The 16,685-nt window shown below is 37.8% G+C and overlaps 1 protein-coding gene across 1 annotated transcript; it reads left to right on the top strand.

Moving 5' to 3' along the window:
* The first annotated feature begins 11,502 nt into the window (after window positions 1-11,502).
* Window positions 11,503-13,183, top strand: LOC133800348 (uncharacterized). The gene is made up of 2 exons (XM_062238306.1): window positions 11,503-12,930; window positions 13,043-13,183. The coding sequence occupies exons 1-2, from the start codon at window positions 11,503-11,505 to the stop codon at window positions 13,181-13,183; spliced, it is 1,569 nt and encodes a 522-aa protein (XP_062094290.1).
* The last annotated feature ends 3,502 nt before the right edge of the window (window positions 13,184-16,685 follow it).

Below are 16,685 nucleotides of genomic sequence, written 5' to 3'. Positions count from 1 at the left end.
GCTAAGGATGAGGCTGGCCAAAATAACAAGCTCGAAGTGTTGGTCGGTCTCGAAACCATGTAAACCTTGCGTTCGAGGTCAGTAACACAGTTTGAACACGGTTACTATTAGGAAATTTATATTCCTTAGGGATTTGTTATATATCTGATATTAAATCTCAATTATCATGGGATATTATATAATTAATGCATTTAATTATATTTGTTTCAAATTTGAATTGTAACTTCTTGAAATGAAGGGAAGATATTTTGTTAACCAATCTTTAAATAGACTGGAGAATTTCATTTGTAGATACGCACAATTTGGTACTGAAAAGACTCTGCTAAATTGCTTTGTAAAAGCTCTAAGAGAAGATCACCAGTCAATAATATTGACTCATGGATTAGGAAGATTTTAATTGCTGAACCACGTAAAATTCCGATTGTTCTTCTTTATTTTCTTAATTCATTGTTTAGTGCTCTTCAAATTTAAGTTGACAAAAGATGGCGTCAACAAAGTTTACCGTCATTTGTGCACATTTGTCTCTTCTTTTTTGAATCATTTTTTTTGGTTTGCCAATTTCGTGAACGTTGAAGAACCTATATTCTTATTGTTTAACTACAAATCTTGTACTAAGCATCTTAAGCACTCTAGCAACAGTGTAACAGGGTCTTCTTGAAAATGGCCTCTACCGTGTCACACTTCCAGCCTCTCGGCCACTGTAACGCCCTACTACCCAGGGACCGTTACAGTGTACATTTTAAACAGTGCTAAACTCGTTAATCGAGTCATTTGGCCATAATCGTGTAACTAAGTATGATTAACGGTTTAGGGTTAAATTTTTTGGTTAATATACAACATTTTACTAAAACGTTTACTATATACATTGGGATCCCAAAATATAATTTAAAGGTTAATTACAATAAAATATTTACAACCAGCCGACATAAGTGGCAAAATAGGGTTTAACCCTAGTTCTTCTTTAAACCCTCAGTCGTGGTGGTCGAGCAGCTGCATATGTACACATCGTCACATAAGCTCTCCAACTCAAGGATGGTCTAGTTTTCTTTTGCCTTTACCTGCACCACATAGCACCCATGAGCCGAAGCTCAGCAAGAAAACTCAATATGCTCATGAACAAGTAATAACATGTCACCAAATTATAATAGGCATGCCTAGCAGTAATAACCCTACTCATGCATGCAAGCAGGTACAAATAAATGTTGGTGGATTCCTGTGCTCTAAGTAGATGACTAATAAGTCACTCACTCTGAGGTAGATGACTAACAAGTCTCTCTGAGATAGATGACCAATAAGGCACTTCTTTGAACAGTTGACTAATAAGTCACTCTCTTTGAGGTAGATGACTAATAAGTCTCTTCTTTGAACAGTTGACTAATAAGTCATTCTCTTTGAGGTAGATGACTAATAAGTCTCTCTGAGATAGGTGACTAATGAGTCACACTGTGTGTAGGTGAATAATGAGTCACACTCTGTGTAGATGACTGATGAGTTACACTCTGTGTAGATGACTAATAAGTCTATCTCTGAAAGTTGACTAATAAGTCACTTGTTAAATAGATGACTGATAAGTCTATCTCTGAGGTCTCATACCCTCCTAGCCATGTGACGATGCAGTCACCTGGGTCTTCTGGCCCTGGCTTTAAGTAACTAGCCTTTAGACTAGACAAGCGCTTTTAGTTTTCATCAAACTTAAGGTCGGTCAAGCATTTCATGCTTATGATGATAATGCTTATGTCGATTAGATCTAATCTTTTTGGCTTGCGTTAAACACGCTAATACCGTTCTTGACTCATAAGTCAATACCATACGACCCGTGCTCAGTACCACTGCTGATCTTGACTGATAAGTCACAGCTTCACAATCAATACTGACACCAATGCCGATCCCTGACTAATAAGTCAGTGCTTCCTCAATCAGGCAATGCAAACAGACATATATCACATGTCGAATATTCAGATATAAGGCATTTAGCATGCTTATTCAATAATCAGAAGCATAATTATAATCATGCACAATTACAGAGACTCAAGCTCTGATCAATCTCACAATCAACATTCATGTCATGCCCTAATCTCATGTACCTTATGCATTTTCAATGCAATCAATGTCCACATATAAAGCACTCAACATGCCTCAATAATAACCATGCATGTCACATACTGGGTGCAGTTTTCTTACCTTTGGTTCGAGCGAGAAATAATAAAAGAACGACCTTTGAGAACGATCAATCCTTTGAGTTCCTTAGCAGTTACCTAGTCATAACCAAATATGGGATTCCATCAATAAAATAAATCAATAAAAGGTTTATAATCTAAACCTCACTCTCGGGACCTCGAATCTTACTAACACGGTTAGTAAATTCGATCCCGAGCCTTAAGAATTGAAACCCCGAGCCTAAAACCCTTGAAAAACCCTCCTTAGTTCAAATAGGAAGGGCGGGTCGCGACTTGGCTTGGTGGGTCGCAACTTGCCCTCAAACAGAGAGCTCCACCATAAAAGACTAGGGACGGGCCGCGACTTGGCCCCTGTTGGGTCGTGGCGCCTCCCCCTTTGAGTCCAGGGAGCCTCTGACTTGGGTCCAAGTCGCGACTCGGCCTATTGAGTCACGACTTGACCCCTCGAACCAGCATCCCCTGCCATGTTCTTCATGAAAACCAGCTAAAATCCTTTACCAAACCTCCATCAAACCAACCCAAAATCAAAACCAATCATCAAAACATCATGTCCACTAGTTTATCCACAAAACCCAAGCTTTAAACCAGTTAAAATCACCTCAAACAACCACTTCTATAATCAAAACTTCTCTATCTCAAAGACTAACTTAAAAACAGAGTAAGAACCAGAAAAACCAATCTGAAATCTTACCTTAAACTCAGAATTAAACCCCCTTCAATGGCTGAATATAATCCTAGAACCTCAAGCTTTGATCTCCTAGCTTGAATCCTCAAATTGAGCTTCAAAAATTCAAAGGGAAGGAAGAGGAAGAATATGATCGTGGGAGAGGGAAGAGGTCTCTGTTTTGGCTGTCCAATTTCTACAGCTATCCTAATTTAAACATATCCCTTGGTCAAATGACCAAAATGCCCTTATGTCCATCTTATTTTCTTAATAGCCCCCAAGGGCAAAATAGTCATTTCCCCACTTATCCCGCTAATTATAATTAACGTCCTCCAATTCCCATTAACCCAATATTCTCAAATAATAATTAAACCATATGCCATTACTCTTTAATTCCCGGTAATGTTCTAATTCTCAAATTACCCCCGAGACTCACCCCGAGCCCGGAAAATAACATCGTTATGACCAAACTGCTAACTTGCATTCAAAGATCGTCTCATGCCGAAAAGCTCAAACAAATCCACATTATAATGTGGCCTTATCAATAATTCATCAACATGCATAAAAATATACAAATATGCCATCAACGAGCCAAATTACCAAAATGCCCTTATAATGAAAAGTGGACCCATATGCATGCATTTATCATCATATAATAATATAATTCACATAAGCATGCGTATAATCATTTTTTTTGTGGGGCATGCATATACTCATTTAATTACATAATAAATCAATTATGGTCCTCCCGGCCTCCTAATCAAGGTCCTCAACCTTATTAGGAAATTTGGGTCATTACAACCACCTTCCAATAACACATCTCCTCAGCTTTTCTTGGCTCGCACCACAGACACCACTGTTTGGCATCTTCGCCTTGATCATCCCGCTCCTCCCATCGTTTGCCAAGTTCTTCGTTCTTGTAATATCTCTTCAGACAATAGCTCTTCCTTTTGTAATTCTTGTCATTTGGCCAAGAGCCATCGTCTTCCTTTTTCGTTGTCAAACTCAAGAGTTGTAAAACCTTTTGAATAAATACATATGGACCTTTGGGGTGCTGCCCCTATTACATCAGTGAATGATTTTCGTTATTTTTTCCTTCTCATTGATGATTATTCTCATTTCTCTTGGCTTTATTTTCTCTCTTCTAAAGATCAAACTTACTTTACTTTTATTCAATTTTAAACCATGGTTGAATGTCAATTCAATGCCAAAATAAAAACTGTCCAAACAGATGGTGGTGGTGAATTCCTCCCCTTACTCCCTTATCTTACAAACCTTGGTGTTCATCACCGGTTTTCTTGCCCTCATACTGCTGCTCAAAATGGGCGTGTGGAACGAAAAATCATCATGTTGTGGAAACGGGGCTTACCTTACTTGATCAACCATATGCCTACGCCTGTCCTTAATGCTTTATCTCCTTATCAGGTCCTCTATGCTAAACCACCTTCATATTCGCACCTTCGGGTGTTTGGCTGTTTGTGTTTCCCTTTTTTTGCGCCCTTACACAGATCACAAATTGAAATTACGGTCCAAACCATGCGTGTTTCTTGGGTATAGCACTCACCATAAAGGCTACCATTGTCTTGATGAAGACACTAGATGTGTCTATGTTTCCCGCCATGTCATCTTTAATGAACACACTTATCCATTTCACTATCCTTCCTCATCTCCTCCCTCTTCCGCCTCTTCTTCTGTTGTCCCTCTCCTCTCCTCTTTCCTACCTTCTAGCTCTTCTTCTCCCTCTATTCCTTCTTCCTCTTCTTTTCCCTCTCCTACTCGTGCTCCTTCTTCCCCTTCTTCTCCTTCTCCTCCTCCTTCTTCAACTTCTAGCTCCCCTGACCCTATTCATCCATCTTCTTCTCCTTCTTCCGCTGCTTCTGCCTCCCTCCCTATGTCCTTTTCTCCTCCTTCTCGTCCATTAGTGTTAGATTTAAATGGCCTTGATATTGTCTTATCTTCTTCTACTACTAACCACCATCCTATGATTACTCGCTCTAAGGCGGTCATTCACAAACCTAAGTTGTATTTGAGTGTGTACACAGGTGTTGCTGTTGAGCCCTCCATTTATGCGCAAGCTTCTAAATCCAAAGATTGGCAGGTTGCTATGGCACAAGAATTTTCTGCCCTTCAGCACAACTCTACTTTGGTTTTAGTTCCTCCTCCGCCATCAGCTAAGATTGTGGGCTGTAAATGGGCTTATCAACTCAAGTTAAAGGTTGATGGTTCCATTGACAGGTATAAGGCCCGCCTTGTGGCCAAGGGTTATCATCAGACGGAGGGTTTGGACTACTTTGAGACATTTAGTTCGGTTGTCAAGGCAGCTACTATTCGGGTTGTGCTTCATTTTGCTCTTAACATGGATTGACCCATTCGTCAACTTGGTGTCTCTAATGCCTTCCTTCATGGTGATCTCATTGAGGATGTGTACATGCAACAACCCCCTGGTTTTCTTGACCCCACCAAGCCTCATCATGTATGTAAGTTGCTTAAGTCCATCTATGGTCTAAAACAGTCTCCTCGCGCTTGGTTCTCCAAATTGACTTCGACTCTTCTTACTTTGGGGTATGCAGCTTCCAAGAGTGACTTTGGCATGTTCATTTGTCACTCTCGTGATTGTATTATTGTGCTACTGATTTATGTTGATGATATATTGGTTACTAGCAACAAATTCAGTTATCTTCAAACATTGCTCTCTCGGCTTCATTCTCACTTTGCCATCAAAGAACTTGGTGACTTGCATTATTTTCTTGGGCTTGAGGTTACCAGGTCTTCATTTGTGCCATACTAAGTATATTTCAGATCTCCTCCGCCGTATTGATCTCTTGGATACCAAACCAGTAGCCACTACTATGGTTTCAGGCTCCACTTTGTCTATTCATGATGGTTCTCCTTTACCCGATGGCTCAGAATATCGCAGTGTCGTTGAGGCCTTGAAATATTGTACTTTAACTCGCCCGGATATTGCTTATGTCGTGAACAAGCTTTGTCAATTCATGCATACTCCAACTGATGTTCATTGGCTGGCTGTGAAACGTCTTTTACGGTATCTCAAAGGCACTCCTCACTTTGGTCTCCACTTTCATCGCACTTCTGATTATTCACTGCAATGTTATACAGATGTCGATTGGGCTTCTTGCCCGGACGATCGTCGTAGCAAGAGTGGGTATTGCATCTTCCTTGGGGGTAATCTTGTCTCTTGGTCTTCATTGAAACAAAAGGTCATTTCTCGCTCCAACACCAAGGTTGAATATCGCAGCATTTCCAATGGTACTGCTGAACTCACTTGGCTGGAAATAGTCCTTGTTGATTTAGGAGTTGTCTCCTCATCTACTCCGACATTGTTTTATGATAACTTGAGTGCTACCAATCTCACATCAAACTCGATTCTCCATGCTCGCACCAAGCATGTGGAAATTGATTTTCACTTCGTCCGTGAACGCGTAGCTGCTAAGTCCTTAGTTGTTCATTTTGTCTCCTCCGACGAGCAACTTGCTGACTGCCTCACAAAGCCTCTGCATGCGAGCTCTTTTTCCTCTCTACGCACCAAGCTCAACGTTCTCACCAACCCTTTGAGCTTGAGGGGGGATGATAAATCATATATATTTTGTGTATATTTTGTATACTGATATATTTTGTTATACACGCCACATGTATAGTTTTATTGGCTTGGATGTACATATTTATATTCTTGCTCTTTTCTTCAACTGGCAATAACAGAAAACACACATAATACAACTTTGAATATTCTCTCACAAATTCCTCTTCTTTCTTCAAAAGATGGCTAAAGGATACAAAGAAGTAGTAATGAAACGTTTGGATATATGAGTTTGAAAATTAAGAGACTTGTCAATTACAACCTTCCTTCCTTATCTTGATCGATACATGTCTATATATTGATGATGGAAAAATAAAATTTCTCATTTTCTAATAATGTCTTTAATTAGTTTAGTCACCATTCTTAGTGTCCCTTGATGACGATTATTGTAGAGCATTAGTTATTGGAATTGGAAAAGTTAAAAGAGTACTCACTCTAGTAAAATAGTAAATCAATACTAAATCCTTATGTCTCTAAAAGACGCTAAAGACAGACTATTACATCAAAAACTAAAGTGTTGTAGAGATTGTGTAGTTGCATTATAAACCGGAATGGTCTAATTATCACATTGATGGGTGAGATACTCCTCGTTTCTCAGGCGCACTAGACACTTTCTGCATCGATTTTTCTCATGTGGGTGAACCATCTTGCGGCGTGCAGTAAGAGCACATACTGCAAGTGACTGGTACATCATGGCCTAAACAATGGGGCAAAATAATATAGAACCTTAAGAAAGAAACAAATAATATGCATAAAAAAAATTTAAAGAAAAAAAATACACACATTATATTACCTTGTTCCTAATTGTTCATCAGCATAAAGATAAAGACGACTGTTGCAACAAAAGCCAACATTATTATGAAGGCCAGTAGAAAAGTCACAAATGTATGTGTGGGAATGGACTTCATAGCCAAGAGCCATCCTATAAAAAGTTATAAATAAAATTAATTATATATGATAATGAAATATATATATATATAAATATGAAGAAAGAAATAAAAGATTAAACTTACCCATTGGTATGTGGTTCCACTACTACAAATATAGGCTTTCTTTGCGCTTTTTTTTTCAACTTTAAATAAGAAGCACAAAGAAAAGGTTCCTATGAATCTGAAATACCATTTTATTGCAGTTTTTAAAAAAAACGCAATCTAAATTTTGAAGATTTTACTTTTCTCCACTGTTTTATAGAAAAAAACGCAAAGAAAAGTCAGAGAAAATTCTACTTTTCTCTGCAATTTTTTCAATAAACCGCAAAGAAAAGTCCCACTTACCCTTTAAGACGAACCTAAACCTCATTTCTCACTCATTTTTCACTTCACAGAGGCGAAGAAAGGAACGGCGCAACCTTCGTCCCCAGTCACTGTAAGGTCCATTTTCACTATTTTTCATTGTTTTTTCTTTTGTAATTTTCTTGCATATTAACACTTTTAAATCATGTAAATATACATAATATTTATTTATTTTGAAGTTTTAGGGCAAAAATAAAGAAATATTGAGTGCGTTTAATGAGATTTTAATGTATGTTAATATGGTGGTTTTCAATCTTTTTATAACGTTTTTGAATGTTTGTGGAAGATTAGAAGACATTTTTATTGTTCAAAATAGGTATTGATCACTAAAACTTATTTTTTTTAATATTTCAGATTTTGGGTATTTTTATATTATTTATCTAATTTATTTGTATTTTAATAATGTTAATATTAATTATGTTATATCTTTGAAATACATTGTATTTTACTTAATAATTTATATTATAATATTATATTTTACATAATTTTTTTATTATTTACATAATAAATTAGGATATTATTATATAATATTGAATATATATAGTCAGAATTGAATAATTGAAAATAATTGTATATAATCAGAATTGAATTATTGAAAAAAATTATATATAATCATAATTGAATTATTGAAAAAATATATACAATTAGTAATTAAAATTAAATTTTCTTTTAAAAAAGGCTTTCTCTGCGGTTGTGATGAAAAACCCGCGGAGAAAGATGTGGCTTTTCTTCACGATTTTCGCAAGACTTTTCTCTGCGGTCGAATACACTGCACTTTACAATACTCCCAAAAACTAGTGTATTGAGTAAAAGCACTGTAGAGAAAAACCTTTTGGTAGTAGTTTTCTTTGATATGTGATATGTGGGACTCAGTGAAAAAAAATTCAAATTAGCTGCACAAGTATAATAAATGTATCATTAGTTCTGAAAGAAAGAAAAAGAAAAAAGTTGAGATAAAAATTGATAAAGAAACTCAAAACTCTAATAGAAAAAAAGTAAAATATAACCTGGCGAGGAATAGGGGGATGAGGAAACGATAACCACCATCGCCCTGGCCATGGCTACCAACAAAACAAGGAATATGTGTTGGAGGTGTGATCTCATCACGCTTTTTCCTATAAAAACAAAGGATTGCAGAAGATAATAAGCTTGGCTATAAGTATTTATAAGTGAAGAATCTCATCAAGATTTTTCTCAAAATAAAATTTCATCATCTAACATAATGGTTTATGTAAGATTAAGCAAAATCGAATTTTCTCTAATATAATCGGAAATAGTATCAACTCTCGAGATTATTAGCATAAGTCTATCTGTAGAAAATAAGTGAAACTGAAGAATTTTTTTTCTATAATTCTAAAACTAAATCATGAAGAATTTTTCTATGATCTTTTACTTAATCATGAAGAATTTTTTCGATTGAAGAACGTTAAAAGATTTGTGATTATTGGAATGAATAATGAGAAAGAGATAACGAAACAAACCGAACGGAGACATAGACGAAGACAGAGCATGGAGTAGGAGCAGAGCAGGAGAGATTGGAGTAATAATACACACTCTTTCCTTTTATAAACCTCATACACACTATGTTTATTTTATAAATGAGCATGTCTTCATGTGGTCTTCCACTTTTTGTTTCAAACTAAAATATTTGAGATTTGATATTTATTTACACGTACAGGATGTTGGATATTCTAGAGTATTCTCATAATATTTTTAGGAGTGTTAGTAGTGGAGTCGCGTGGTTGGGGATGGTGATGCGGATGAGAATTGATGGGAAGGCTTCTTCCAAAAGTAAGCGTAGTCAATTCGATGTCTTCTTGAAGTGAGAGAGGAGGGATGTGCAGACAAGTGAGTAAGGAGGGAAGTTCACTACTTTGTATGGCCATGGCTATGGACGAAAAATTTGAGATAGTTAAGAGAGAGACTAAGACTGAGATTTAGAAGGACTAGACTACTGATGATATGAATAAATATGCTTTGAAAGGTAAATCTGTACATTGAATTTTCCTTTGGTGCCCGCACAAGTGCTGCTTTTTTATTATGATTGTTATTGGTTGAAAAAGTTGGGTATTTATTTGGTAAGGTTTGGATTTATGTATAATATAATTTGGATGTAACCTATTTCAAAATCAAACACGTGTCAAATTAAAGGTTTAAAATGTTTTTAATTTTCCTGTCGATTAAACAAGTCTAAGGAAACCTCAAGCGGAGAAAAAATAAAGTCTTAAAAAATTTAAGAGACAATTGTTGTGGGAAGCAATTGTTCCGGCCTAAATCATGCTTCACTCGTGCACATGCTAGGAAGATGTAAGGTTCATTTAATTTTTTTAATTTATCTTTTGGTGTTCTTCTTAATTTAAGGGGTATTAATTATGTATGAAGGGTATTTTACGAAATGAGATTTGGACGGATACGTAGTCGGAGACGAAGCACGAAGTAGGAGCAGAGCAGAAGAGATTGGAGTGAGAATACACACTCTCTTTCCTTTAATAAACCTCATACACACTATGTATCTTTTATAAACAAGCTTGTCTTCATGTGGCCTTTCACTTTTTGTTTCAAACTAATATATTTGAGATTTGATATTTATTTACACGTACAAGATGTTGGATATTCTTGGGTATTCTCATAATATTCTTAGGAGTGTTAGTAATGGCGTGGCGTGGTTGGGGATGGTGATGAGGATGAGGATTAATGGGAAGACTTCTTTCAAGAGTAAGCGTAGTCAATTCGATGTCTTCTTGAAGTGAGAGAGGAGGGATGTGCACAAAAGTGAGTGAGGACAGAAGTTCACTACTCTGTATGGCCATGGATATGAACGACAAATTTGAGATAGTTAAGAGAGAGATTAAGATTAAGACGTAGACGGAGACAGAGCACGGAGTAGGAGCAGAGCATGAGAGATTGAAGTGAGAATACACACTATCTTTCCTTGTATAAACCTCATACACACTATGTTTCTTTTATAAACGAGCATGTCTTCATGTGACCTTCAACTTTTTGTTTCAAACTAAAATATTTGAGAATTGATATTTATTTACACGTACAGGATGTTGGCTATTCTAGAAATGAGATTTGGACGGAGACGTAGACGGAGATGGAGCACGGAGTACGAACAGAGCAGGAGAGATTGGAGTGACAATACACACTCTCTTTCCTTTTCTAAACCTCATACACACTATGTTTATTTTATAAATGAGATGTCTTAATGTGGCCTTCAACATTTTGTTTCAAACCAAAATATTTGAGATTTGATATTTATTTACACGTACATGATGTTGGATATTCTAGAGTGTTCTCATAATTTTTTTAGGAGTGTTGGTAGCTGAGTGGCGTGGTTGGGGAAGGTTATGAGGATGTGGATTGATGGGAAGGCTTCTTCCGAGAGTAAGCGTAGTCAATTCGATGTCTTCTTAGAGTGAGAGAGGAGGGATGTGCAAATAAGTGAGTGAGGAGGGATGTTCACTACTCTGTATGGCCATGACTATGGACGACAAATTTGAGATAGTTAAGAGAGAGACTAAGACTGAGACTTAGAAGGACTGGACTACTGATGATATGAATAATTAAGTTTTGCGATGTAAATCGGTATATTGAATTTTTATTTGGTGCCCAAACCAGTGATGCTTTTTTTTTATGATTGTTATTGGCTAAAAGTTGTTGGTATTTATTTGGGAAGTTATGGATCCATGTATAATATAATTTGGATGTAACCTATTTCAAAAACAAACACGTGTCAAACTAAAGTTTTAGAATGTTTTTAATTTTCCGAGTATGGAATACAATGTATTTAGGGAGATAACTACAAAGACCAAGTACTCACATGTGTCTAGCTGGACATTTTACAGGGCCAAGACAAAAGCAAGGAAGATGTTGGATGGGTCTGTCAAGGAACAATACGCCATTCTTGATGACTACTGTAAAAGGTTGTTGGCTACCAATCCTGGCTCTACTGTGAAGTTGAAAACTGATTTGGTTAATGGGAGAAGGCAATTTCAGCGTATTTATATTTGTCTTAAGGCATGTAGAGATGGCTGGTTGGGGGGTTGTAAACCTCTAATTGGTCTTGATGGCTGCTTTTTAAAAGGATATTGTAAGGGCATTTTATTGGCTGCAGTAGGCATTGACGGTAATAACTCCATGTTTCCCATTGCCTACTGTGTTGCTGAAAAGGAAAACACTGAGGTTTGGACTTGGTTCTTGGAGCTATTGAAGGCTGATATTGGGAGTTTGAGTCCCACCAAGGTGACAATGATGAGTGATCTTCAAAAAGGATTAGAAAATGCAGTGGGAGCCATCTTCAGTGGGTGTGAGGTGAGGTTTTGTGTTAGACATCTTCATGCTAAATTTAAAAAGGAATATCCTGGACTTTTACTTAAGCAACTTTTGTGGGCAGCAGCTAATACTACAACACAAGCTGAGTTTGCTCGAGCAATGCAAGAAGTCAAGAATGTCTCGGATGGTGCTTACTATTGGCTGGCAGGGAAGAACCCCACAGAATGGACTAAGTCACATATTTCAAAGTACCCAAAATGTGACATTTTGGTGAATAATTTGTGTGAGAGTTTCAATGCAGCCATACTTGATGCCCACGACAAGCCAATTATAACTTTACTAGAGAAAATTAGATTTTGGTTGATGTCTCGGTTTTATAACAAAAAAGCTGAGTTGGAGAAGATGACTCAACCTGTGGGGAAGAGAATTTTGAAGATAATTGAGAAGCAAAAAGAGGTTGCAAAGCATTGTCTGGTTACTAGGTCTGACAAGTTTCAGTTTCAGGTTCAATACAGCAATGGTAGTGCCTTGGTTGTCGATTTGGAATTCAGAACTTGTACATGTAGGAGGTTTCAACTATCTGGGCTTCCTTGTGGCCATGCACTAACTACTATCTGGTTCATGGGAGGTAATGTCTTTGATTATGTCCACGGATTCTATAAAAAAGAATCATTGCAAAAAGCATATGAGCAGAGTGTGCATCCTATGCCTAGTCCAAATATGTGGCCTCAAACAGGACTCAACCCAATTGATCCACCACCTGAGACAAAGCTGCCTGGAAGACCTAAGAAAGCTAGGAGAAGGGAGACAGATGAACCTCCACCTGCTTTAAAGAAAGCTCGAAGAACTGGACAAGTTAAAACATGCAGCAATTGTCTGAAAATAGGCCACAGGAGAGAAACATGCAAATCTGCTAAGGTGGTTGAGGTATAAACTTTATGCTTTCTTCTCAGTCCAGATAATTTTTATCATTGATTAGTTGCTTTATCATTGTTTTGTGAATTTGGAGCTAAATATTTGTTTGTTCAACCTATTTTAGAATCTTGTGGTCAAAAAGCGAGGTCGTCCACCACTGCAGAACCCAACTGAATCCACACTTTTAAGGAAGGAAAGAAGACTGAAACAACATGCTAAAGGAGGAACTAGTGGTGCAACCAATGCTCAACCCGATACTGTCTGACTGGAAGAAGTTTCATCTTTTGATTTTATTTTGAACTAGTGGTCGAATCTTGTATTTTGGTGTTTGTTATGTTGACCATTTTAGAGTCATGTATTTTGGTGTCTGTTTTTTGAGTCATGACAGGGTCATGCTGGCCATGATATTGGTCATGTACAGATCAGATACATTTGGCTTTTTAGGCCTATATTTTTGTACCTGTTTCTTATGGTAATGAATGTAACTAGTTGTTGATCATATTTATTTCACAAAATACATAAACTAGAACACTGAATTCAAAATAGACCAAGATAGATTACATTGATTTGGGGTTTCATTTTACAACAAAATTCATTACAAATCAATGCCTAGGGTGCAATAGCTTTGTCATTGTCAATACTGCACATGAAGATTACCCAAAAATAAACTAACAATACCAACAACTTCTACTTTGATTTTGTAGCCCAAATAACCACAACCAATAGAATTACAGCAAAATACATAGTATTCAAAAAGTAGTAACACTGCATTCGACCTCCATCATTTACTCTACCCCTGCTTTCAGCACAACTTTCACAGCTTTCTCTTCCAACATTTTGAAGGTTGTGAGATTGTGTCTCAAATCCATTTGAAGAACCACTGCATTGCCAATGACTTCCAATGTCAGTTGTCATACTTAGGGATGTGATTTCAGTTTCAAGGTCACCAATTTTTCTTAGTAGTCCAGGGATGACCACCTTTGCTCGATGGCACATTGGAGGGTCTATCCATATAAAGAAATTACACCCACCATGAATCTGAGTTGACCAAAACATACAAAATTTCTAGTGAACACCCATAACCATTTATTCAATGAATCAGATTACAAAAACAAATGGAGATCTTACCCGATACTTGTTGCATGTTCTGAATCTTCGCCCAGGATTTTTGTTTGTCCAAGCCGTTCTTTCTACCACTGGCCTTGGTGGTCGACAATGGCAATTTTTTCCGTTCTCCATTAACCTGATGCAAAAGATGCCCTAACCCCCAATTCGAAGGAATTACAAGTTTTCTTCTACTGGGTTCACGTGCTATACTGTCGGGGGTGGATCGTCTGGGTGTGGTCGGGGGGAAAGCTTCATCTTCATCGTTTTTCTGGGTATGGAGTTTTGAGTTTTTTTTGTTTTAGATTAGTTTTAGAACTTGGTTTTAGACAAACGGTTTTTTTTGGTTATATTAATTAATCAGAGTTAGTTTTCTTTTTTTTTTGTTTTTAATTAAAAACCATAACCATTAATTGTTTTTGTTTTTAAATTTTAATAATTTAACCCAATCGGGTCGTGACACGTGTATCAAATACACCCCTAATGGCCCAGGGACCAACAGCTGCTCTAAAATCGTAACGGTAGGCATTGTTGCCGCCAAAAATTTTACATAAGCATTTAAGTGCAATAAACTGAACTACATAGGCATTATTGTTGTAATGCCCCAAATTCTCCGTTGTGTTTAACGGCGTGAACAGTAGGCCGGGAGGGCCATACTTGCTTAATTATGCTATTAATTGATTAAATGCATGTATATGTTGATTATATTATGATATGATGTGAAATGCATGCATGTGAGTCCATATTTTTATCCACAGGGGTGTGATGGTAATTTGGCCCATAGAGGGTAAATTGATTATTTGTTCGCATGTTGGTGATATAATTTGAGACCACATTATAATGTAGGTTTGTTCGAGCTATTTGGCATGAGACGATCAATGAATGTTAAATATCGGTTTGGTTATAACGGGCTTAAGCTCGGGGCTCGGGGTGAGTCTCGGGGTGTTTTAATGATTAGAGTGTTACCGGGCATTAAAGGGTATCAGGAGGTGAATTATTGGTGCTTGAGAATTTTGAGATTAGCGGGAATTGAGAAGCGTTAGTTATGATTAACGGGATTAGTGGAAAGTGCCAAAATTGCCCTTGAGTTGGTTTTAGAAGCTTTAAAGGACTTAGGGGTATAATGGTCATTTGGGATTTGGATATATAGGGTTTAGATGGCTGTAAAAACAGAACCAAAAACAGAGTTTGCTTCATCCTTCCCGTACGTTCATCTCTCTCTTTTTCCTCTTTGGAGTTTTGAGCTCAAGGTGTGGAATTAAGCTAGGGAACTTGAAGGTTGAGGTTGTAGATATAGCCCAGCCATTGAAGAGGGTTTGGTTTTGAATTTGAGGTGAGTCTTATCCATTGTTTTACTGGTTTTGCTCTGTTTTCGTTTTAGGATTTCAGCTCTTGATTTTGGTGTGGAAAGTTGGAATCAAGGGGAGTTTTTGTGGTGTTTTACTTGGGTTATGATGGGGGAGAGTTATGGGTGATGTTTGGAGGTTTAAATGGGTGTTTGGAAGAGGTTTGGGTGGTGTTTAAATTGGGTTTGAAGGGTTGGTTCCAAGAGAAATCGTAGGGGAAGAAAAACAGGGGTTTTGGCTGAACTGGGCGTTGCACCGCGACATGGTCAGGGTGAGCCGCGGCCCTTGGGGGCTGCTGGGTTTAGGCGCCTCTGTTTGAGGGGCGGGCCACGGCATGGCCAAGGAGGGTCGCGGCCCTTAAGGCATTTTTGGCCAGAATTAGCTTTTTAGCATGGGGATTCAAGCCTAAGGCCTCGGGAATGAACCTACTACCCGGTTGAGTAGTGTTTGAGGTCCCGGAGGTTAGGTTTTGATTTGGGAACCTTTTATTATTCATTTTATTGATGGAATCTCATAATTTGGTTATGACCAGGTAACTGCTAAGGGACCAAAAGGTCGATCGTTCTCAGGGTCACTCTTTTATTTGTTCTTGCTCGAACCGGAGGTAAGAAAACTGCACCCCAAGTGTGACATGCATGGATATTTGTAAGGCATGTTGATTTTGTAATATGGACATGGATTGAATGTGGAATGCTTAGCATATGTTGTTCGCTTGTGCATAGCACTGACTAATTAGTCAGGTTTGGCAAAGGTGCTAGTATCAACTGTGAAGCTATGACTGATTAGACAGGTTCGGCAGTGGTATTGGGCACTGGTCACGTTGCACTGACTTGTCAGTCAGAATTGGCAAAGGTGTTAGTGTCAGCTGTGAAGCTGTGACTTATTAGTCAAGTTCGGCGGTGATACTGGACACTGGTCACTTAGCGCTGACTTATTAGTCAAGAATGGACTTAGCGTGGTTCACGCAAGCCAACGGAGATTAGATCTAATCAACTATTAGCATTGAATGACTCAAGGAGCATTAATGCCTGACCGACCCTGAGGGTCGATGAACAAACAGAGCTTGGAGGCTGGTGGCTTACCTAGCAGCCACTCTCCCGCTAGAAAAGAGAGCTTGAATGCTAGTGGCTTACTTAGCAGCCACTCTCCCGCTAAAATCATGTGATGTTCATTTGCTTGTTGAAAGCTTTATGTTCAGTATGATTATAATGATAATCATTTGATAATGTTTATGAGAAGTGTTATGTTTTCTTGCTGGGCTTTGACTCATGGGTGCTATGTGGTGCAGGTAAAGAGAAAGAAAAGCTCACCTAGCCT

The sequence above is a fragment of the Humulus lupulus genome, chromosome 9 (genome assembly GCF_963169125.1).
Source record: "Humulus lupulus chromosome 9, drHumLupu1.1, whole genome shotgun sequence".
NCBI lineage: Eukaryota > Viridiplantae > Streptophyta > Magnoliopsida > Rosales > Cannabaceae > Humulus > Humulus lupulus.
This window is presented reverse-complemented; position numbering and strand designations above follow the sequence as displayed.

Excerpts from the sequence above, each read along its gene's own strand:
- LOC133800348 (XM_062238306.1), top strand. The coding sequence starts at position 11,503 with ATGGAATACAATGTATTTAGGGAGATAACTACAAAGACCAAGTACTCA. Across the intron at positions 12,931-13,042 it reads AATCTGCTAAGGTGGTTGAG|AATCTTGTGGTCAAAAAGCG; the intron begins GTATAAACTTTA and ends AACCTATTTTAG.